General features: G+C 43.4%; 1 protein-coding gene across 2 annotated transcripts; it reads right to left on the bottom strand.

Annotated features, from left to right (window-relative positions):
* Positions 1 to 276: 276 nt before the first annotated feature.
* On the bottom strand, positions 277 to 23,546 carry kcng4a (potassium voltage-gated channel, subfamily G, member 4a). Of its 2 annotated transcripts, none has more exons than XM_080188077.1 (3): positions 23,086 to 23,546; positions 21,056 to 21,847; positions 277 to 3,692 (listed from the first exon to the last, which is right to left on the bottom strand). In XM_080188077.1, the coding sequence occupies exons 2-3, from the start codon at positions 21,809 to 21,811 to the stop codon at positions 2,937 to 2,939; spliced, it is 1,512 nt and encodes a 503-aa protein (XP_080044203.1). In that variant the 5' UTR covers positions 21,812 to 21,847; positions 23,086 to 23,546; the 3' UTR covers positions 277 to 2,936. The 2 variants fall into 2 exon arrangements, with proteins under 2 accessions (XP_080044203.1, XP_080044204.1); XM_080188078.1 differs by lacking the exon at positions 23,086 to 23,546 and adding an exon at positions 22,215 to 22,277.
* Positions 23,547 to 25,166: the final 1,620 nt, after the last annotated feature.

Raw genomic sequence — 25,166 nt, 5'->3', positions numbered from 1 at the left:
CTACCTCGCTAAATATTTTTAAGACGCGGGTTGATGGGTTTTTGATAAGAGAGGGGATTAAGAGTTATGGGGAGAGGGCGGGAATGTGGAACTGAGCCACGACAGATCAGCCATAATCTTATTGAATGGCGGGGCAGGCTCGAAGGGCTAGATGGCCTACTCCTGCTCCTATTTCTTATGTTCTTATGTTAGCAGTGCTGCTTCACAGCTCCAGGAACCTGGGTTCGATTCCTGGCTTGGGTCACTGTCTGTGTGGAGTTTGCACATTCTCCTCGTGTCTGTATGGGTTTGCTCTGATTTCCTCCCACAGTCCAAAGATGTATAGGTTAGATTGATTGGCCATTAGAAAAATTGCCCTTAATGTCCTGAGATGCATAGGTTAGAGGGATTAGTCGGTAAATATGTAGGAATATGGGTGTACAGACTCAATGTGCTGAATGGCCTCTTTCTGTACTGTAGGGTTTCTATGATTTCTAAGTAACTCAATATGAAATGTGGATGATATCAAACTGACAAGACATTGCCAATCTTGTATAAAGGGCTGTTAAGCAACAAATGAACTTTTACATGGTGATGCACTTTATTAGAAAAAATAGAAAGATCACCTACATCTTTAGAAAATAAATGGGGTGAAAGAGCAAAGGGCTGCAAGTGGACAAATCATTAAAATTCACATTATCAGTTAGCATAACAAGTAAGTATGGTATTAAAACCCGTGGATTTATTTCTAGGGGTGTAGAATTCAAAAGTAGTGAAGTTATATTGTACTTGTATAGGATCCCAGACAACCCATCCGCACAGATCTGGTCCTCAGACATAGAGGACCTACAGAAAGGGCAAAAATATTTCCAGGGCTGGTGCCAAGACTGAGGGATTATGGGAAAGTTTGAAATGGTTGGGGCTTTTTCTTTACAACAGAGATGTCCTAGAGAACTCATCAGAGAGATTTTTCAAATTATGAATGGATTGGGCAGGTTACGTATGGAGAGAATCTCCTGATATTTGTGGAGTTGCATTTTCGGAGTGTGGGGAGGAGTTAGGATGGGAAGTCTGGAAGTATTGGTTTCCCGAAGATCATGTTGGAGGATGTATTTTAATTTGTTTTTCCAGGATTCCTACCAGCCAGTGGGTTCCTGCAGTAAGCAGCAGGAAGACCAGGTAGGGAGACAGAGAAATATCAATGTTAGGGTTCTACTATGGCAGATTAGCTGTAAAGACTCACATTCTAATCAGTATTCTGTAAACTGTGTGTGCCTTTATGTGCCCTGTTTCTGATCAGAACTCTCCACTCACCTGACAAAGGGACAGCGTTCCGAAAGCTTGCGTCATTTACTATCAAATAAATCTGCTGGGCTTTAACCTGGTGTTATGAGACTTCTTACAGGGTTCTACTAGGCAGTGGGGGAAACCTTGGAATTGAGGTCAGGGGTTGGGGATGTGGCGATGGTGGTTGGTGTGAGAGATTGTTGACAGGGGTCACAATTTTCTGCCCCCCATGATTTTTGTTCCAGTAATGGAGGTAGCTCGCCATTGGCTGCTGGAGGGATCTTCTGGTCCCACTGAGGTCAATGGCCATTTATGTTGTTCGCAGGTCATGCTGCCAGGGCACTCCCAATCGGGGGGGGGTGGGGGGGCGATGCTGCTTTTAGTGGGAGTGGAGGATCCTACCAGTAGGAAGGGTCAAAACGTCCCAGCAGGGAGTGGAGTTGATGGTTAGGTTTTGGACTTTGCAGTACAGAGGAGGGTAAACACAGCCTAGTTTGGAGTTGAGTGGGCAGCAGTGGGCAGGCAGCATGGTGGCACAGTGATTTACACTGCTGCCTCACAGCTCCAGAGACCTGCATTTGATTCCCAGCTTGTGTCACTGTCTGTGTGGAATTTGCACATTCTCCCCATGTCAGCATGGGTTTTCTCCGGGTGTTCTGGTTTCCTCCCACAGTCCGCAAGATGTGCGGGTTAGGTGCCTTGGCCATGCTAAAGTGCACATCCCGGGATGTGTAGGTTAGAGGGATTAGCGGGGTAAATATGTGGGGTTACAGGCTTGGGGCCTAGGTGGGATTGTGGTCGGTGCAGACTCGATGGGCTGAATGGCCTCCTTCTACACTGTAGGGATTCTACGGTTCTTGAATGTTCCAAATGCGGAGGGGTAGAAATGGTGGTCAGGGGTGTGGTCTGATCGCAGAGGGATCAGATAGTTCACAGAGTAAGCTCACTGAACTGGAAGGAAACATTCATGCTCCTCCTGACCCACAAGCAGGGCTGTAGAGGCACGTACCTGGTAGAGCCAGTCCATCTCACTTCCTTTTACTTACTTTCCTTTACCTGCTGGATTTTCTGAGGCTTGGGAAACCTGGTCAACATGAGTTGTTAAAATGGAAGCATTCCTTTGAAGGTTTTTTTCTCACTCCCTCACCTCCTACAAGAGGATTAGTCACTTATCCCATCTATGGTAAAAGTGGAAGCAACAGTTTCGAGGTAGGTTGAATTTATCTTTCAGATTTTTAAGATTTCAACTTCTTACCCCATGCAAGTCCACCCTTTCCCACTTGTGGGGGAATCCAAAGCTATGGGCCAAAGATAAAAGATAATTACTAATCAATCCAAAAGGATAATGTGAAATGTCTTTATGTAGAGAGTAGTTCGAATCTTTACTCACTGCCACAGGAAGTGGTTGAGACAAACCTCTATCAAAAGGGATTGAGTACCTTGGGAGAAAATTGAGTAGAAAGAGATACTGTATTGAAAGGCTGAGTTGAGGTAGATGAAATGGGAGGAGACTTATGTGGCTATAAGTACCAGCACATACTCGTTGGGCCAAATGGCCTGTTTTTGTGCTGTACATTCTATGCAATACAGCACAGGTAAGAAACATCACTGAATCAATTGATAAAATTACAAGTAATTAAAAGAATATTTTCTTGGCATCACTAAATTCATTAGCAATCTGGGTCCTCAAAAACTGTTTTTTTTGTGTCACTTGAATCTTGGTTCTGTGTCTGCTTTGCTGCCTTTTGGATGCACTTCAGACGGGCTTCTGCTCTCTCTTGCTCTTGTTTGAGCTCCAGGTATGCACGGGAAAAAGCATGGAAAATGGACGTCGCAGGGAATGCCATTATTAGGATTCCGCTAAGGATGCTACTTAGAGCTACCACCTGACCAGGAATAGTTCGAGGTACCATGTCACCATATCCAACTGTCGTCATGGAGATGATGGCCCACCAGTACGAAGCGGGAATGCTGCTAAAGTCTTGTCCTTTGCCCATCTCATTCTCTGCAAGGAATACCAGTGGTGCGAAGAGAGTGACAGACACACAGAGGAAAAGGAGCAGGAGCCCAAACTCACGGATACTGCGGTGCACTGTGAGGCCCAACGTCTGAAGTCCAAGAGAATGCCTAGCAAGACGCATGACATACAGAATTCTCAGGGCGCGCAATATTCGGAGGACCAGGCCCAATTTTTCCAAATAGATGTTACTTGTTGAAAGATTGTTGCTGTCTGCAGGTCCTTTGTCAACCACAAGTGCGACATAATATGGGAGAATTGCCAATATGTCAATAATATTCAAAGGGCCTCTCAAAAACTGCCATTTGCTTCGTGCCTGTATGAACCGAAGGATAAACTCCAAGGAGAACCAGGCCACACAGGTGGTTTCTATTATAAACATATTATAGCACCTCTGCGAGCATTTATCCTGCAGACAAAAAAAATGCAAAAATAAAAATTATACAGCATTAGTAACACATATGTCTTACTTAATCAGCCTTCAGTCAACAGTTTAAAAAATAAATTCCACGCAGACATTGGCCCGGATTTTGCAATTGCATTGACAGGGATACTGGGAATATTTGCTGTCATTACCCTGTGATACTGACAGCAGCCTCTGGCATGCACACACGAGCAGGTGAATGTGGAAATCCCACATTACTGTTTGTGGTTTCCTCTTCCTCCAGAGGGTGCATTGTTGAGCTCCCCATAAACAATGACACTCAGGCCAGCATTTTACCGCCTCGTCTGCCCCAGAATCGGGATGGGCGAGGCTCGCAGAACGGCATTCTCCGTTGGCCTCGGGTAGGATCTTACGAGCCTTGGGCAGGCAAGGTGGTAAAATTCCAACATATGGATGAACCGACTGATGAGAATCTCCTCTGTTTGTGCTGTAATATCACTATTAAAACCTTCAGAAAAAGTGACCCTTTGTTAGGGAAGTGGGTGTTTTTAACAGTACACAAAGTCATGACTACTCACGAACAACCTCTCTGGCGCTGGCAAGCTAATTTTATATTTATATATTGTCAATTTTTCATGGTAAAAAAATTCCAGGTTTTTAATAAAACAGTATGACAGTTCAGCTTCAAATGTATATGCCCCAATCTTTATTTCGCTCACCTTAACATTGAAAATTAAAAGTGAAGGGTAATTAGTGAGTTATACTTTCTTGTTTGCAATCTGTCAGAATTCTCCAATATGATTGCTGGGGACCTTGCTGGATGGTATTGGGTTCCCCTTGATTTAGAAGCAGTTACATATTAACCATGCAGGCTGCTAAACAATCAAAAATAGCTTTCTTCAAGGGCAGTGGTGGGCATTGTTTCACAGCTAACCATTAATTTAAGTTCAAAAATCCAAATACTTCCTCATTTTTCACTTGAGAAATAATAAATCTAACAATCATTTATTCAACTTGCTGATTACTGATTAAGACTTACATTACGATTGTTTAAAGATATGTGGCAAATACATTGCAAACTGTAATCAAAAACATAATACCAAACTCAATACATTAACTCAGTGATAGCACAGTTTCTGATGACAAAAATCTATGGGTTCAGGCCACATTAAGACACTTGAGCACATGGCCGAGGTTGAAATCTAAGTGCACCTCAGAAGAAACATCTCCCTCTTAGAGGGATTATATTTTAATTGAAATATTAAAGTAGGATCTTCTAAAAATTTCCATTCAGATTTCCAGCAATCGCAGTATCTTGTGTTTTATTTAATTTTTCATGGGATGTGGTTGTTACTGCTATTTCTAACTGCCCTTGTCAAGGTGAGCTGCCTCTCCAATCGCTGCTGTCTATGCGGTGCAGGTGCGACCAAGGCACTTGTAAGAAGGGAGTTCCAGGATTTCATAGAATTCCTACAGTGTAGAAGGAGGCCATTCAGCGCATCGAGTTTGCACCGACCACAATGCCACCCAGCCCTTATCCCTGTAGCTCCATGTATTTACCCTGCTAATACCCCTGACACTAAGGGGCAATTTAGCATGGCCAATCAAACACATCTTTGGAGTGTGGGAGGAAACTGGAGCACCCGGAGGAAACCCATGCAGACATGGGGGAGACTGTGCAAACTCCAGACAGACAGTGACTCAATCCGGGAATCGAACTCGGGTCCCTGGTGCTATGAGGCAGCAGTACTAACCACCGAGCTGCCCTTGATCCAGTAACAGTGAAGGGGTGATATAATTCCCCAAGTCAAGATGGTGTGTGGCTTGGAGGAGAACTTGAAGGTGATACTGCTCCCCCACACATCGCCTACCCTTGCCCTTCTAAGTGATAGAGAAAGCAGGGGAAGGTGCAAAGATGCAGTTGTAGGAGCCTTGATGAGTTGTTCCAGTGCATCTTGTGGATGGTACACACTGTGTGTTGGAGGTGGCTGGGAATAAATGTGTAAGGTGATGGATGAGGTCTCAATCAAGCAGGCTGCTTTGTACTATCTGGTGTTGAGTTTCTGTGAGTGTTGATGGACTTGCACTGATTCAAGCAAGTGAAAAATATTTCATTACACCTGACTTGTGTGCTGCAAATGGTGAACAGGTTTTGAGAAGTCAGATGTGAGTTACTCACTGCAGGTTTTTGGGTGCCTGACCCACTCTAATAGCCAGGGTATTTACATGGCTGGTCCAGTTCTGTGTCTGATCAATGGTAAACACTAGGATGTTGACAATCAGATATTCAGTGATGGCAATTCCATTGAATGTTGAGGGGAGATGATTAGATTCTTTCTTGGAGATGGTCATTGCCTTTGTGTGGCATGAATGTTACTTGCCAGATATCAGCCTAGGCCTGAATTTGTTCTGGTCTTACTGAATATGGACATGGGCAGCTTCCATATCTGAGGAATCATAAATGCTGCTGGATATTGTGCAATCATCAGTAAACATCCCCACTTCTGATTTTATGAAGGTCATTGATGAAGCAGATGAAATTGGTTGGGCCCAGGACACTACCCTAAGGAGCTCCTGCAGTGATATTCCAGGACTGAGATGATAGACCTCCAACTACTACAACAATCTCCCTTTGTGACAGATGTAATTCCAACCAGTTGTGAGATTCCCCTTAATTCCCATTGACTCAAGTTTTTCTAAGGCTTCATGATGCCACACTTAGTAAAATGTTAACCTGATGTAAAGGGCAATCATTTTCACTGCCCCCTTTGAATCATAGAACCCTACAGTGCAGAAAGAGGCCCTTCGGCCTATCGAGTCTGCACCAAACACAATCCTGCCCAGGCCCTACCCCAATATCCCTACATATTATACCCACTAATCCCACTAGCCTACGCATCCGTGGACACTAAGGGGCAATTTCTTAGCAAGGCCAATCAACCTAACCTGCACATCTTTGGACTGTGGGAGGAAACCCACACAAACACGAGGAGAATGTGCAAAGTCCACACAGGCAGTGACCCAAGCCGGGAATCGAATCCAGGACCCTGGAGCTGTGAAGCAGCAGTGCTAAGCACTGTGCTACCATGCCGCCCAAACATGGACAACAAAGCTGAGTTCAGCTTTGTTGCCCATGTTTGGGCCTAGGCTGTTATGAGACCAGGAGCTGAGTAACCCTGGTGGAATCCAAACTGAGCATCAGTAAGCAGGTAATTCCTGAGTAAGTGCCACTTGACAGCACTGTTGACAACCCTTTCCATCACTTTGCTAATGATCAAGAGTACGCTCAGAAAAAAGCGAAATACTGTGGATGCTGGAATCTGAAACAAAAACAGAAAATGCGGGAAATTCTCAGCAGGTCTGACAGCATCTGTTGCGGGGGGGGGGGGGGGGGGGGGGTAGTACAGCCAACATTTCAAGTCTAGATGTCTAGATGACCCTTTGTCAGAGCCTAGGCCCAGAAGTAAAGTTTATTTATTCGTCACAAGTAAGATTTACATTGACACCGCAATGAAGTTACTGTGAAATTCCCTTAGTTGCCACACTATGGTGCCTGTTCGGGTCAACGCACTTAACCGGCACGTCTTTCAGACTGTGGAGGGAAACTGGAGCACCCTCACACAGACACGGGGAGAATGGGCAAACTCCATACAAACCGTGACCCAAATTGGGAATCGAACCTGGCTCCCTGGCAGTGTGAGACAGCAGCGATAACCGCTGTGCCACCATGCTGCCCCAATTAGCTGGGTTAGATTTATCCTGCACAGGACATACGTGGGCAATTTTCCATATTGCCGGATGGATGCCAGTGCAGTAGCTGTATCACAGCGCCATAGATAGGGGCGCGGCTAGTTCTGGAGCACAAGCCTTCAGTATTATTGCCGAAATATTGTCAGGGCCCGTTCCTTTTTCAGTATCCAGTACCTCCAACTGTTTCTTGATATCACATGTGAATCAAATTGGCTGAAAACTGGCACCTGTGATGCTCGGGATCTCTGGAGGAGGCCGAGATGAATCATCCAATCAGCACTTCTGACTGAAGATGGTTGCAAATGCTTCAATTGCGTCTTTTGCACTGACGTGCCGGGCTCCTCCATCATTGAGGATAGAGATATCAGTAAGATCTATTTGTTCTGACAGATGAATATAAAAATTCCAAAGCACATTGTATATGAGTTAAAATCTAAGCCTCAAGCAATAGCACCTGAAGAGATTATCCAGTCATTTATATCAAAACTGCATGTGGGCCATCCTGTGTGTGAATCAGCTGCTGTGTTTTCCAGAGAAAACATTTCAAAAGTACCTTGTTGCCAGCAAATTACTTTGAGAATCCGAAGGCTCTGAAATGCATTATACAAATGCAATTGCATTTTAAATATTCCAGTTTCCCCCAAACTGCACATTCAATTGTGCGGAGAATTCAAAGATTACCATCAAAGTAATACATTTTAGAATGATATTAGAGGACAAGCTCTTAATATTTTCAGATAACATTTCTCTGTATGATATCCTAATGGAGACATTAGACATCTTAATAACAACAACAAATGGAATTACACCTCCACTAAAATAGCAGATAGAGCAATTCATATATGAATGTGTATCCTGAAATATAGTTCATGTCTTTTGGGGATTGGAATGACTATGATTTCACAGTAATGACAGATTTCCAAAGAGTAAAAATCAATTGAAATCAGCTCCCATTTCACCATCTGGAGATCAATGCGGATTTTGTGCTGTCAAAGAAGTGACAGTTCGACTTGCACGTAACAGATTTGTGCGGGCATGTCATGTGTCACATTCTTATTGTGTCGAGTTAACTACTGTGCTTAGAGCTTACTTTGAAAGAGGAACATTGAATAGGGACCCTAACAATAAACTGGCTTATTTTAAAAAGCATTTTCGGTGGCACGTTATAGAATCATGGAATCCCTACAGTACAGAAGGGGGCCATTCTGCCCATCGAGTCTGTACGGACCACAATTCCATCCAGGCCCTATTCTCGTTGCATGACTGAGAAGCCTGAAAAGATCCACATGGAAATTAAATGACATTATTTCCCCAGTTCAAATGACTCCGAAATGAAAATGTTATCTTACTTAGACTATGCAGGCCATTTAATAATTGAACTTGTCAGCTGTATTATGCGATGGATCTATCTGAAGTATCTGCTAGCATGATCTCAACATGACACATTAGCTGTGTGTTAAAGGCAAGAGTATCAATGTGAATGACAAATCTCAGAAAATTAATCTCATTTTCCAGAGTATTCCAAGTCTACCTGGAAGTGGAAATTTAGTGACTGTCACTATTTGGGGGAACACTTTTCAACGAACAATCTCTCTCACATTTACTTAAGAGTCTTTATTTTATTCATGATCTTTATTATATTCAAGATTTTTATTAGTTTCGGGCACGATACAGATTGGATGTTCAAAATCCTGGAAAATCTGAAATCGACAGGACCTCGGTCCCAAAGGCGTCAGATTTGGCACAATGTATCGCTGTCCTTCTAGCTTCCTAAATATTAACTCATAAATTGTTTATATCTTGTGTCTAGGAACTGGAGGCACTTTGAAAGCGGTTTCTGTATCTCAGGTGTGTTTTTATTCCATAGATTCAAAAAGGTTTGTCTCCTGCTGCTCACTGGGTTTATTTTTTCAGAAATAAAGGGGACGTGTCAGTGGAAATTTAAAGATTGATACTTCGTCAGTTCAAAGTAGCGAAACATCTAACCCAACAGGACACTTCAATTAAAATTTGTCTACTGTAAAGCAACAAAGATTCTCAAATGTGTGGCATGAGAAAGCCTTGGGTATATATTACGAAATCTGAGTGAAGAAGGCTTGAATTGAATCCATTAAAAAATACTTCCAAACAGAGGGACTCTGCATCTGTGCTGCCTCAGAAGGAGACAGATGCAGACTCAATTGTCATGCTTAAAAATGAGATGGATACTTAGTTGTGAAGCTAGGTTATTAAAGGATAAAGAGACCAGATGTGGAATTTGGATTACAATAATCAAAGAACTACCATGGCGAACAATATGACAGAGGAGTTTCAGTGGATCAAATTCATCACTGGCTAGGCCAGCGTCTATTGCCCATCCCAAATTGACCTCTTTTATTATACTTTTGTTGAATGATGGAATGAGCAAACCCAGTCTTTCTGCAGCACATAAATGGAAGTAGCTTCTGTGCGCTGTTTATTGTATTCAAGTTTAGTATACTTGATACGGCAAATGTTCCACAAGTTGATTTATTCTGGCAAAATATTGAACAATTTTGGCTTGTTTTAGCTTTTATTACAGGCAGGATTTTACAGCCTTGCTCTTCCCGAAACCATAAAAATTTGCCTGACGTCAACAGGCCCTTCCATGGTCTGCCGTTCGCCTGCTCTGATTCCCGTGGCAGGCAGGATGGCAAAATTCCAGCCAAGGTTTTAAAACTCTTTCACAGGATGTGGGCATTGCTGATGAGGCCAATATTTATCGTCCATCCCTAACTGACCTTGAGAAGGTTGTGGTGAGCTGCCTTCTTGAGCTGCTGCAGTCCAGGTGTTGTAGAAACACAGCACAATGCTGTGAGGAATGGAGTTCTAGAACTCTGACCCAGTGAAGGAACAGCGGTATAGTTCCAAGTTAGGATGGTGCGTGTGACCTGGAGGGGAACTATAGTTCCCATCCATCTGCTGCTTTTGCCCTTCAAGATGGTGGAGGTCGTAGGTTTGTTTTGTTTGAAATAAACTAGATAGAAAATAGCTTGCTCCAAGTGTAAATCTGTCAGGGGTAAATGCTGGCTTTTCCATGTAATAAGTAAGAACAATTATTACTCCAAAAAAAAATGATCATTATTAACTAAATTATCAAGGAATTTTATCAAGCAGAAAAAAGTGAAATGTAAGAGTGAAGTACAATGTTGTCTTCATGAAACTAAAGATCATAACATGGTATATTTTCCCAACAACTTTCCAGCTTTGATGTTTCTACGTGTCGAATAGTTACTTTGAAATACAGTAAAGTTTATATATAGGACCACCGGTGCCATGACTCATATTGTGCAACTAATGGCTGTGGAGACACTTCAATTCAGCTTTGCTCACTGACATTTCATTAAATAAATATGGATGATTCTGGGTATCAGGAATATAAGGTATCAGGAGAGGTGAAAGAGCTTGGACTTAATATCATTGCAAAAGACTTTCAAGGCAACTCAACAAGACTGCTCAAGAGTATGAAAGAGGATGACAAAAGAGATCATAAATACCAGGAGGTATGAGTTAATATTTAGGAAGCTAGAAGGACAGCGATACATTGTGCCAAATCTGACGCCTTTGGGACCGAGGTCCTGTCGATTTCAGATTTTCCAGGATTTTGAACATCCAATCTGTATCGTGCCCGAAACTAATAAAAATCTTGAATATAATAAAGATCATGAATAAAATAAAAACCCTTAAGTAAATGTGAGAGAGATTGTTCGTTGAAAAGTGTTCCCCAAATAGTGACAGAGTCACATTCTAACATACTGAAGTGTATGTGAGAGTTTAACAACAATCACGTCTCGCATTTATGTACCGCCTTTAGATATATAATGTTTTAAACAGCCTTCTAAGAGAGATTATCAAGCAGAATCTGACAACTTTTTTATTCTATTATAAGATATAGATGTCACTGGGTAGGCCAGCATTCCTTGACCATCCCTAAAAGCCCTTGAGAAGGCTGAGCTGCCTTCATGAACCACTGCAGGTGTAGGTATACCCACAGTGCTGCAAGGAAGGCAGTTCCAGGATTTGACCCAGTGACAGTGAAGAAATGGTGATATATTGGATAAGTATACTGTTGTGCGTTGCTGAACTATATAGATGAGGACAGTTACACACTTGATCCCTGAACTGTGTTGAATTAGCCAATTTCAGTGAGGTGTCATGGTTTTTGATGGTTTCTTTCTGTTAAGTATTATCCAGTTCACTTGCATGTAAGTTGAATGAGAATGGGATTGGATTTATTTGTAGTGCCACCATATTGGTGGTTTTTTTTTGTTTGGATGATCCCTTTTCAAATGGATTAATGATCACAAATCAAAACCCCTCTCCCATCATCTGAATTAGAAACTATATAAATTCTGGATGGTGTGTGGCTAGGACGGGAACTTGCAAGTGGCAGTGCTGATCAAATGATGCTTTGATCATAAAATAATAGAATCCCTACAGTGCAGGAGGAGGTTATTTGACCCATCGAGTCTACACCGATCACAATCCCACCCAGGTCCTATTCCTGTAACCCCACATATTTACGCTGCTAATCCCCTTGACAGTAAGGGACAATTTAGCATGGCCAATCAACCTAACCCACACATCTTTGGACTGTGGGAGGAAACCAGAGTGCCTGCAGCAGACATGGGGAGAATGTGCAAACTCCACACAGATCCGAGGCCAGAATTGAACCTGGGTCCCTGCTGCTGTGAGGCAGCAGTGCTAACCACTGTGCCACCACAGCACCCTTGATGTCAAGAGCTTTCACTCTCACCTCCACCTTTGAGCTTAGCTCTTTTGTCCATGTTTTGGCCAAGGCTGTGATGAGGCCAGGAGCTGAGCAGCCCTGGCAAAATCCAAACTGAGCCTCAATGAGCAGTTAAATATCACTTAATAGCACAGTAACAGCACCTTCCAGTATTAGGCTGAGGATTGAGGGCAGACTATCAGATGTAATTGGCCAGGTTGGTTTTGTCCTTTTTTTTGTGGATTTGAGCCACATAAAGAGAAATAAGGACAAGTGACCAAAACTTAGTCAAAGCTATGGATGTTAAGGAGCAATAATAAAGGTGGAAAGGTGGGGAGATGAAGAGGTTTAGTGAGGGAATTACAGAGCTTATAAACTAGGCAGCTGAAGGTGTGGCTGCAAATGGGAGAATAATGGAATGTGCAATTTGAGGGTGGTAGATAGGAGTACATTACACAGTCAGGGTAAGGCAAAACCATGGAGTGATTTGAAAATGAGATTGAGATTTGTTGAAATTGGCGTCAATGTATGTTAGCAAACCAATCAAAAATATTTCTTGGAATGAGAGGGAACTGAAAGATCTGGAGCCAAGAAGCATCATTTGGAATTATTCTGTATAAAAGGCAAGTTTCCCTCCAAGCTACACACTATCCAGACTTGGAATGATATCGCCATTTTGTCACTATCACTGGGTCAAATCCTGGAACTGGCTTCGCAGTAGCACTGTGGGTATTACCTACACCTGCAGTGGTTTATGAGGCAGCTTAGCCTTCTGAAGGGTATTTAGGGATGGGCAATAAATGCTGGCCTAACCAGTGACATCCAGTATCCCATGATAGAATAAAACCTGTCAGTTTGTTTTGATAATCTCTCTTGTGAAAAAGTTTGAGGCATTGTACTATACCAAAGGCATAATATAACTGCAAGATGTGATTGTTGTTAAACCCTGTATCAGTATAAATGCATAGATGTCTGTGCTGAATAATCTTTACATGTTCCTAACAATTCTTAAGAGAAAAGTAATGTGCAGAAATGCCTGTAAATGCATCGATGTTCTGGCATTCACGGAAATATTTCAGAAATGAAACTGTTTTCTCTTCTAGGCTTTTCCTTTGATCACAACAGTAGTCATGTAACCCAACCATGTGAAATAACAACGCTTCACTTATCAAAGCCTCTTGCTCTATCATTACCCAGGCACTGCGAAAGTCTGCTTATTTGTATGAAACTTCAAAAATTCCACAAAGTGGTTAAATAAAGAATTCTGGTGCAAGTACAAGAATTGACCTTTTCAAAACACTCCAAACTCCTGACATTATTTGCTTTGTAATTTGCAAAGTTATTCAGCACTTTACTGAAACAAGCTATGTCCTTCATTACAGAAACAGAAGGAACAATCAAAGTGCTGATCTGTGCAGAATTCGGGTAACTCTCCTAGAAGCTGTGTGAATAGTAACATTGTTCGAAACCTATCGCTGTCAGCCTTCCCTCACAACTGAAGTTGATGCAAGACATGGGGATCCAAAAGAACAATTACTTACAAATTGAGAAACATTATTTTGAGATCATCTAGCTTTGGTTTCAAAATGCACTGGGAGTGCAGTAACTGCTCCAGTCTCAGTGCCCAGTCCATCAAGCAAACTAGCCTCCAATCCATTGATTCTGTCTACACTTCCCGCTGCCTCAGAAAAAACAGCCAGCATAAGCAAGGACTCTGCACATACTCTCTTTCATCTTCTTTCAGTCGGAGAGAAGATATAAAAGTCTGAGATCACGTACAAACTGCGTCAAGAACAGCTTCTTCCCTGTTGCCATCAGACATTTGAATGGACCTACCTTATATTAAGTTGATCTTTCTCTACACTCTGGCTATGACTATAACACTATATTCTGCACTCTCCCCTTTCTTTCTCCCCTATGTACACTGTGAACGGTATGTTTTGTCTGTATAGAACACAAAAAACAATACGTTTCACTGTATCCCAGTACATGCGTCAATAATAAATCAAATCAAATTGAATATCTTAAAGCTCCAGTCAGCTTTGCCAGATGGTGACAGAATGTGGGTTCACATTGACAGTATTTTACATGACGGGTTTCCATTCTTTATTTCAGAACAAAGGCCACCAGTAAGAGAGAGAAATTCAAAGAGCAAGTGGCCATGACCCCATGATCCTGGCATCTAAGTACACATCAGAAATCCATGGAAAGTTAGTTAATTGGTGAAGTAAGTGTATAGAACCAAAAAGCATCATTCCTTGACTTCAAGGACTTGGCTCCCTGCCTGAGGTAAAATGGGTATCCATTGTGCTGATTGCTGTAAAACTGAGTGGCAGTTAACAAAGCTATTCTGGACTGTGTGACCATTGTCAGTCCCTGAATGTGCACATCTTGCCAATACTAAAAAGGAAAAAAAAGTCAAAGAGAAAATTAGGAGCAAAAAAAATTCCAGATTGTTTGGCATCAGTTAAGTGCCTTTTATGTTGTAAATAATGAGAAAGTGACACTGTCCACTGAAGCAGCTGTGGGGACTTGAGGCTTGAACTCCCAAATGGCAACAAAGTGAAGCAGGGAAATTTGGTTCATGATCTGTGCCATGCCAGACCTTGTGGGCACAATGCTGAGATTTTCAAGTTGGTAGAAAAGGACCAATCTTGTACATCTTCAATGAGGAATATGGTACTGTATTCCCAAATGATCTTGGGATGCAGGATTGCTGTTTAAGACTCCAGAATACTGTTAATTAAATACTCAGATTATGGGATGAATCTCATAGTAAGGCTAAAGGCAAAATACTACGGATGCTGGAACCTGAAACAAAAGTAGAAAATGCTGGAAAATCTCAGCAGGTCTGACGACATCTGTGGAGAGAGAATGGAGCCAAAGTTTAGCGTCTGGATGACCCTTCGTCATAGCAATGCTGGCTGCCATGGTGACTAATGTCATCAGCAATGTCAAAGAAAAGGAGAGACAGAATTCTCCAATATTCATCCATCCAAGATGAAGGGCCACTGTAGTGGTTGGCTCTGAAGTGGCATATGCATCAGTGGCTGATGACAGGTGCTGTTCTTTGAAAAAAAGATTGCATTTATATGGTGTCTTTCAGAACCTCAGGACATCCTTAACTGCTTCACAACCTGTGAAGCAGTTTTAAAAGTCACCTTTTTGTAATTGATAGGCATATGATTTGCATAAAAGATGGCCCCAATAAACAATCAGCTAAGCAGGATTAGTGGTATTGGTTGAGGTACAAGGTTGGTTAGGACATGTCTGCTACTAATCTTCAGATCATGTCATGAAATCGTTTATGCCCACTTGGAGATAGGGGATGAGACCCCAGATTAATGTCTCAGCTAAAAGGTAGGGCCTCTAACATTGCAGTTCCTTTGTACTTTTGTTTCTGTTCAGGCTGTTCCCTTTCTTTTTGGGGAGCTGCCCCTTTTACTTTGTCCTAATGTAATTTGAGTTTGTCTACTTGGTTTGACCGGAAAGACCCCCTAACATTGCAGCAAGCCCTCAATACTGCACTGATGTGCCACCTTAGGAGAGAGAATTTCCTCATCCCAAGACTAGAAAATCCCACCTGAAGTCAATGGGTTTTCTCCTGTCCTGTCCTGCCTACTATGATTCCCGTGGTGGGCGGGGCAGAAAAATTCCACTCTAAGTTTCTGTGCATTTTTTGAAGACTGAATGCATAACCTTCTGACATAGAAGTGAGTTCTAAGTGAAAAGACTGATACCTTTTAAGACTCCTTAAAAGGAGTCTTTAAGGAGTCTGTGCTTACATTCAATGTTTCACGTGCAGAAAAGATGAAAATGTCTTGAGGTTTAATGCTAGATCATTTAATGTACAAAACTGTTAGCATGCTAATCAGTATTAAATGATCATTAAAATTTAAGGACCAGTATGTAACGTTTGGCTTTTATGTTCAAATTTTGGTATCTGCAAATCTTAATTCATCAGAACCCTGTATGATTCCTGCTATAACTGGAAGGAAGACCAAATAAATGCTTGCAGTATTATTTCACCATTAGGAAAGCTTCTTGACTGTGTTTTTTTATTCATTCATGGGACATGGGCATCACTGGCTGGCCAGCATTTATTACTCTTCCCTAGTTGCCCTTGAACTGAATGGTTTGTTTGGCCATTTCAGAGGGCAGTTGAGATTCAGTCACATTGCTGTAGCTCTGGAGTCACATGTAGGCCATACTGGATAAGGATGGCAGATTTCCTTCCCTAAAGGACATCAGTAAACCAGATGGGTTTTTCCAACAAGCGACAATGGTTTCATGGTCATCAGTAGATTCTTAATTCCAGATTTTTTTACTGAATTCAAATTCCACTATCTGTCCTGGCAGGATTCGAATCTGGGTCCCCAGGACATTAGCTGAGTTTCTGGATTAATGGTCTAGCAATACTACCACTAGATCATTGCCTCCCCTTGTTATGAGATTTTAAACATTCCAAGACTTTGAGTAGAATCTTGTGAAGGCAACAAGGCAGGCAGCTGGGGAGCCAGCAAGAGTCCCACATCTCCTCCTTTAGGGAAAACCTGGTGCATTTTCTTTCACTCAGGCACTTGACAGGCTAGCAGTGGGCCTTCCCCTTGGAAAAGGACCCCAGGGCGAGGGAGGGTGGGTGGAAGCATGGCCCACCAAGAACTGCTGGCCAAACAGAAGCCAGGAACTGTATTGAACAGCACTGCCACAGGGGAAGCAGTGACAATTGTCACCGTGACATCCAGCTGAAGCCTAGGATTGTCACTGGAATCCAGGCCAGAGGTCATTGATGGCAGGAGAGGGATTATGAGGCTGAGGTGTTGCTGGGAGGGCAGGGGAGGAGTTCGATAGCAAGGTCAAGGGGATGGCCCTCTACTCTCCTGATGTGGTTCTCAGTAAGACGCTGAGTGCCTTTGGGACACCCGCAGCAGTCTACTAGTCTTCACCTCCAAGATGCAAACAACCCCGTATGGGTTTGCTTGTCATGCTCCCCACATGGCGAGTCCCCTGTCCACCGTGGAGTCAATACTAACGGGGTTGATTTGAGGCCTCTACGTAGGCATCAATTGCCTATTTAAGGGCTTCAGTTACAGTGTGACAGGAAAGACGTCCATGGGCACTCCTGCCATGGATTTAATCGAGATGGAGGCAAGGAATTGGCAGGGTCTCCACACACCCTCCTTTCACTTGATTTAAATGCCCTCAACAACACTATCAAGTGTGCTAGTGGGGTCAGGAAGGGTGAGCCACAAGATTCTGTCGTCTGTGCGAAAATAAAGTTGAGCAACCTTTGGAAGGATCTTTGAATCAATTTATATTTGCATGAAGAGGTATTTGACACAGTGGCACAGTGGTTAGCACTGCTGCTTCCCAACACCAAGGACCCAGGTTTGATTCTGATCTTGGATGCTGTCTGTGTGGAGTTTACACATTCTTCCCATGTCAGTATAGGTTTTCTCTAGGTGCTCCAGTTTCCCCCCTCACCACAATCCAAAGAAGCATGGATTAGGAGGGTTGGCTTTGCTAAATTGTCCTTTAAGTGTCTCAAGATGTGTAGATTTGGTGGATTAGTGGGGTAAATGCATGGGGTTACGTGGTTGGAGCACGGGATGGGCCTGGGTAAGATGCTCTGGTAAGACCTACCAACAGAGGGTCAGTGCAGGCTCAATGGGCCAATTGGCCTCTTTCTGCACTGCAGGGATTCCATGATCAAGCTAAGTAGTGTAATTATCAAAACCAATACACTTTAGCAAATGTGCCTGTATTTTGAGACAGCCTGGATGAGACAGACAAGCCTCTCGTTGGCAGCATTTGCTGCAATCATTCACATTCCCTGTACAATTTGTATCGGGCACTACTGTCAGATTTATGCTCCATTATCTGCAGGCTTAAATGAATGAGAAACAAAACAGTGTCCTCATTCTTCCAGGTTTAACCTGAATTATCCAGGAATGAAAATACTCAGAACAAGTGATTGTTTTTTTCCCCTTCTCAAAGCTGGGTTCAGAACCATCATAGAAAGGTGGGATTGAAGTGCTTGATCTCTGGCAGATGTGAAGGATCCCAAGACAAAACAATTTGACCAATGTCAAACAAACTCCCACTACAGGTTCGATAAATCTGCCTCCAACGATAATGTGGTTGACACTAATCTGACAAAGGATAAGTGAAATGAGAACTAGAAAAATGAGTTTAATCCAAGGTGAACATTTTATAACAGGATTAACTTTGAATGAATATTCTGAAACCCACCTGGTTGGATCTGAAATTCAGAATGGAGGTTTGTTAGAACAATTTGCCAGAAGCCTCATATAGGACTTTACATGACCTCTGGATGTTTCAAATTCAGAGGCAATGAAGTACTATTGAAGTGTATTAACTGTTGTGATTTAGGCAGTCAATTTGTACACAGCAAGATCTCATATACTACAAGGTAAGAATTGTTTGTGTGGTGTAGAATAAGTGATAAATAAGGATAACTTTGATACACTTCTTTGAAATAGTGCTGTCAGATTTTTTTTTGCATTTCTTGGTTATCTTAAATTGCTTTTTAGTGGAGCTATTTACGCACCCAGGATTGCTCAGCAAGTGCTCCCTAATCACAGAATCATAGCTAGCAACAGACGTTTTGTGAGCATTGTTGAGTGCTGCCTATACTCTGATTATTTTGAACAGACAGAGGAATATATTTGATTCGATCACCAGTCATTGGGGTGTGTGGCCTATGTAACTGGCATCACTTTGACACAGATGATGATGTTCATACAGTGTTGCTCAATTGTTTGAATCAAACAGCATGTTTGACTTGCCAACGAATCAACGTTCCTTTCCGCCTGTATTGTAAAATGTTGTAATTGGTGTTCTTGCATTTGTTCTGATGAGTACAAGGTGGAAATTTTTGATGGAATGCCACTCTGTTCAGTGATATCCAAGTTATGTAACACCAAGCAGCTGCTTAAAGCTTTTGTAAACTTTGCAATGAGCAGGAGTATATATATAGCATCTTGCTTGGCCATGAAACATCCGTAAGGGTTCACAGCTAATGAAGTAGTTCTGTTGCAGTGCATTGAAATGTTGCATAACAGGGCCCTTCAAACAGCAATTAAATAGATGATTGGTGAAGATAATAAAAGGATCTTATGGGGTCTCACTCCCAAAACACTGCACTGAAACCTCTACCTGGATTATGTGCTCAAGTCTCCATAGTGGCACCAGGACCCACACCTTTAAATTCAGAGTGGAAAGTTTCTTATCAAAGTAATTAATACACCAGATTAGAATTCTACATTTCAATCGGCATGTCATGTTCGTTTTGATCACACTGGCAACCTTATTTTCAACAATTAACATCTTTGCCTGGGAAATAACTCAAACAGACTAATTACACTTTTACTGGCAATCAACATTGATATCTGTTAGTACAATTCTTAACAAGTTTATTTATTCATTAGCGTCACAAATAAACTTGCATTAACACTGCAATGAAGTTACAGTGAAAATCCCCTAGTTGCCATACTCCAGCACCAGTTTGAGTACACTGAGGGAGAATTTAGCATGGCCAATGCACCTGACCAGTACGTCTTTTGGACTGTAGGAGGAAACTGGAGCACTCAGAAGAAACCCACACAGGCACGGAGAGAACGCGCAGACTCTGCACGTGACCCAAGCTAGAAGTTGAACTCCGGTCCCTGGCACTATGAGGCAGCAGTGCTAACCACTGCCCCCAACAAAACCATGGAATATCAAATTAATAAATCAAATAAATGTATTGGAAGCAAAGACAGACACCAATAGGAGGAAACCAATTAAAATGTAGAGATTGCATTAGTGTAAAACTTTCTCATGACAAATGTTGTTGGTAATGAAGGTTAAACTAAAGCCAGGAGGTTAGAGTGGAGAATGAGCGTGATTGGATTGTTCTACAAAAAGCAAGTCAGACTCAAGAACATCTTCCCTGCTGCCACCAGACTTTTGAATGGACTTATTATATATTAAGCTGATATTTCTCTACACCCTAGCTACAACTGTAACACTATATTTTGCAACCTCAGCTTTCCTTCTCCCCACGTACTTTGTGAATGGTATGCTTTCTCTGTTTTGTGCACAAGAAACAATGCTTTTACACTGTATTCCAGTGCATGTAACAATAACAAATCAAATCATCGACTCAATAAGATCGAGGGTGGGATTTTCTGGCTGTGCGCGTTTCGATGCCAGAAAATACCACCCAAGATCAACGGACATTTGCATGGCCCGTATCCTGCCCACTACAATTCCCATGATGGGTGGCACAGGAAAATTCCATCCCAAGTGTCAGATCAAGTCCAAGATGCTTTATTGTGTCAGCTTGGATCTGTCTGTCTTCTTTGTGGGGACCTTAAATTAGATCAATTGGTTTTTGAATTTTTTTAAAAAGTTTATTTATTAGTCACAAGTAGGCTTACATTAACACTGTTAATAAAGTTACTGTGAAAATCCCCTAGTCGCCACACTCCGTCACCTGTTCGGGTACGAGGGGGAGAATTTAGCATGGCCAATGCACCTAACCAGCACATCTTTTTGACTGTGGGAGGAAATCAGAGTACTCGGAGGAAACCTACGCAGACATGGGAAGAACATGCAGACCGCACACAGACGGTAACCCAAGCAGGGAACTGAACTCCTGTCCCTGGTGCTGTGAGGCAGCAGTGCCAATCACTGTGCTGCCCTTGGTTTTTGGAGCAAGCAAGGAACGGATCTGGGTTTGCCAGGTCCACTTTCAGCATTGGCTTTGTAACTTTAAGAATGGAGTCAAAGTATAAACTTGCCTCCTTCTGGCCCAGCAATGACTGTGAAAGACTCCAGTGGGGGTTTGGAGATGTGTATTTAACAATGAAATAAGGACACTTACCCTCTCGTCCTCTGCCCTCAATTCTGGCATTGTACTAATGCAAATACTAATGACTGTTATGGTGACAAATGTGATGGAGAGGCAGGCAAACACTTTGCCAGGGATTCCTGACTGGGGGTTTTCCACCATGTCTCTCAGCTTGTCCATGCAGTGTCCCAGCCTGGTGCTGTCAGCGCTGTCACTGGCACTGTCCCTGTCTGCTTCCAGCTCCTCTGCCCTCCTGATGTCGGCGAGCTCCCGGACTTTGCGCAGCAGTTTCCTGCGGCAGCACCACTCCAGCTCAGCCTCCTCCACCCCCCAGTACAGCAGCTCGTCCCGGAAGGACACGGCGCACATCTCCCGCAGCAGGCGCAGCTTGCCGGCCGACACGAAGGTGATGATCATGCGGAAGGCGCACGGGTTGCGGTCGAAGAAGAACTCGTTGGCGGACTCGTCGTAGTCGTCGCAGACTTGCGCTATCTCCTCGGGGCTGGCGCAAAACTTCAGCCTGCCCAGCCTGGTGAGCGGGAAGTCGTCCAGCGTGCGCCAGGGCACCCAGTACTTGGCACCCCCCACGTTCACGATGATGTGGGCTGCCGCCTCGGCGGGGCTGCCCGCCGGAGGTGCCCGGGAGACCCGCCTGCTCCGCCGGTAGAAGGCTCCTTTGGCGGGCGGGCTCTCCGCCAGGCTCCTGGGCACCAGGTAATTGAGGGAGCTGGACGAGGAGTCGCTCAGATTACTGTAGTCGTTCTCGCTGCTCCGGGAAATGATGGGCATTGTGAATCAGTGAGTCCCAAACGGTGGCAAGGTCATCTGCACAAGGAAAAAGATTGGGGAAAAAAAAATCAATAGTCAGACCCCAGGGGAAGGGTACTTAGTAATAACGGGAGACATGTGAGTAGCCAGATCTCACATCGACACAAGTGTCCTACAGAACATCCTTAAAGTTACAAAGCCAGTGCTCAAAGGCAAACTCAAATCCATTCCTTACTTGCTCCAAGCTGAAAATTCCTTAAAGAAACAACTTTTGAATCCCTTACTTGCTCCAAAAAAATTAAAAGTCGCTTTAAAAAATTCAAAATTCCTTATTAGCCCCAAAAAACAAATTTAAAATTCCTTTAAAAGAACAAATTCAAAATTCCTTACTTGCCCCAAGAAAAATAAATTTAAAGTTCCTTACTTGCCCCAAAAACCAAATTCCAGTTGAATGCAACTCAAGGTCCCCACAAGGGAACCAGGCAAGATCCAACCTCACAAGACAAATCGCCAGAAATACGAAAAAGGTCACTGACCTGAAAAGTGGAGTTCTCTCTCTCTCTCTCTTCCCTACTGATCAGTTGCAACATTGTTTTGTATTGATTTTTCCTCCAGCATTTTGTTTACAGAGTTACCAATTTTCCTGGTGTTTGCGCAAGAGAAGCAGTCTTCTCTTGCACAACTTCTGTTTTCAAAACAAATCCTGTTTTCAAGGGATTTGTGCCTGCGTCTTGTTTTATTTATTTTTTGGATCGCCTCCTACTCTAATCATCGGGAATAGTAATAAAATCCGACTGAAGTGTGGTATCAGGCTTCCTCACCCTTGCCTGACCCCGGGCTGCGCCTCAACCTTGCGCCTCTCACATCCTCGGACCCAAAACTGGAATTTAGGGGTCTTTTTTTGAGAGTGTAGACGCAGTGAGAACCGGGGACAGGTTGGGATACTTTCCCGTTTAAATACTCCTTACCCGGACGCAATTAAAAATAATTTAGCAATTGCTAATTAACACGTTTCACACAAAGAAGTGGATTGCTCGCTTTCCTATCCCCCCCAGCGCGCACACACACACATACACATGTTCACACACTCCGATATCAATACCATGTACTTAACATCTTACGGCAAGTCTTGAGAAGCGAATGGATCAATACCAGTGTTGGGAGCTCCGAGAGCGACTTGGAAAAAGCAAGCCACCAACATTTGAATTGCGCTGAGGTTAAAATGCAAAGGCGCAGGGACAGTGCGCAAAGAGCCCAGGAGGGATTTGCTTTCGGGAACGCTACACCAAACTTACCGTCACTTTGAAAGTAGCAGAATCGGTGTGAAAATAGACAGGGTCGATCACTTGCAGGATCCGCAGTACAGAGTACCCGCCTGGCACCCCATCTAGCCTGGGTTCACAGGATGTAATCCTCCCTCTCTCCAGTGTTTCTTGGCTTGCTGCTTCTTCACAATTTTGGTGGAAAAGACACCAAATAATTCAAAATGTGACGCAGATTTCCCCCAGCAGGCAGGGGTAGCTTTGTCACACAGCGACTGCAGTATTCAGCCCAGTTTAGCGGGGTCCCAGTAGAGAGAGGGGGGGACGATGGAAAAGCTCCTCACTCTTTCTTTGCCGGGAAAGTACCCAGAGCTGCACATCTCGCTCACACTGACTCCAAATACACACACACAGGCTGGGCTAGCGGTTCCAGTGGAAAGGAAAAGGGATTGACAGTTCGTGCAGCTAGTCAGAGTGCCCAAACTTTGCCTCCGTTCTCTCTCTGTGAAGGCTGCGCGGTCCTAACAACGTGGCAAGAGGCAGCAGGGAGTGAGTTCCTGTGGAGAACGAATACAGAAATGCCGGAAAATCTCAGCAGCTCTGACTAAGGGTCACCCAGACCCGAGACGTCGGCTCTATTCTCTCCACCGATGCTATCACATCTGCTGAGGTTTTCCAGCTTTTTTTTGTTTTTGTTTCAGATTCAATGTTTTGCTTTTTTGATCTTATAAGGAGCCAGTACAGGCAGAATGGGCCGAACGACCTCCTTCTCATAAACCTCAGTGATCGCAGCATTCCAACTCGGGGCACTTCCCTATCACTCGAGTCTGTTTTTACGTGAGATAAAAAGCAAATTAGTGCGGATGCTGGAAGCTGAAACCAAAAGAGAAAATGCTGGAAAATCTCAGCAGGTCTGGCAGCATCTGTGAGGAGAGACAAGAACTGACGTTTCGAGTCCGGATGACCCTTTGTCAAAGCTTTTTGTTCTTTTTTTCCTGGTAGTATCGTTTACACAGGGCTGGGCGAGAAATGGCAGGTGGAGTTTTAGCCATGAGCTACTTTGTAAGAATTTTGACTCTCGGTTGAGTTTGGTGCGGTGGGTGTGCTTTTTTTTGGTGGTGGGGGGGCGGCGTTGTGGGTCTGATTTCAGACGTGGAAATCTAGCAGCACGGTGCCTGTAGCGGTCCCAGGGAATTTAGTTCGGGCGGCTGTGGTGAGACTGGGGAAATTTCCCAGTGCAGGGTACACAGTGAGTAATGGCACCCCTTGCACACTGTCTCCTGTGTACAGAAAGCGTGCTCACCCCACACTCCCTCCTCCAAAAACAAACTTCAGAGGCATTAAAACAAAATTTAAAAACAAAACCCCGAAATGTAGAAGGCTGAGTGCACATTGAAACTGACTTCTTGATCTTTTTAACTTTAATAAACTTCAGCACTACCGCTTTAACTTAAGCTGGAGCGAAGGATGTGAAATAATACCCCTCTGCAAAGGGGCAGCTACAGTGCCCATTCCCAGGTTTTTCTGCTGAAATTCCGTCCAGCACATATCGTTAAATGTTTAAAAATCGCGAACGTGTCTATCAACACTGAAAACATTTATACCAACTCCACTCACATTTAATATTGCCCCCCGCACTTTTATGAATCGGTGCTGGAGAGAGAGAGATTCTCAGTTAGAAAGTCCCCCTGCCACAATAACCCGTCCAAAGTAGACTTGAAATGCAGTGGTTGTTAGAATGAAGGTATATCTAACATAGTTCCCCCACTGGGTGACTCTGCTGGTCTCCAGAGAGGGATTAGAACCGTTCTCAGGACACGTCCTGTATCTTCACTGTCCCTGCAGTCAATTGTGGGAGCACTTTTACAGAGATGCTTTGGCTTCAGTAGAATTACAACCTCATTATTCGCCCTCCAGAAACAAAAGCCTTGGCCAGATTCCAGGCCTAATTTGCGTCCAGCCATATTTTCCGACAGTAAACCGAGAAGGAGAGATCGATAGCATTCAAGGTGTTTTGTACAAATTAAGTGGACGATTGAAGGATGGGCTTTCACGTGGAGAGATGTACGCTTCCATTTATTGAACAGCAAACATGAAACTTGTACATGTCAAAG

The sequence above is a fragment of the Carcharhinus amblyrhynchos genome, chromosome 4, assembly GCF_965287045.1.
Source record: "Carcharhinus amblyrhynchos chromosome 4, sCarAmb.v2.hapA, whole genome shotgun sequence".
Classification (NCBI taxonomy): domain Eukaryota; kingdom Metazoa; phylum Chordata; class Chondrichthyes; order Carcharhiniformes; family Carcharhinidae; genus Carcharhinus; species Carcharhinus amblyrhynchos.
Note: the sequence above shows the minus strand (reverse complement) of the source record. Positions and strands in the feature narration are given on the sequence as shown.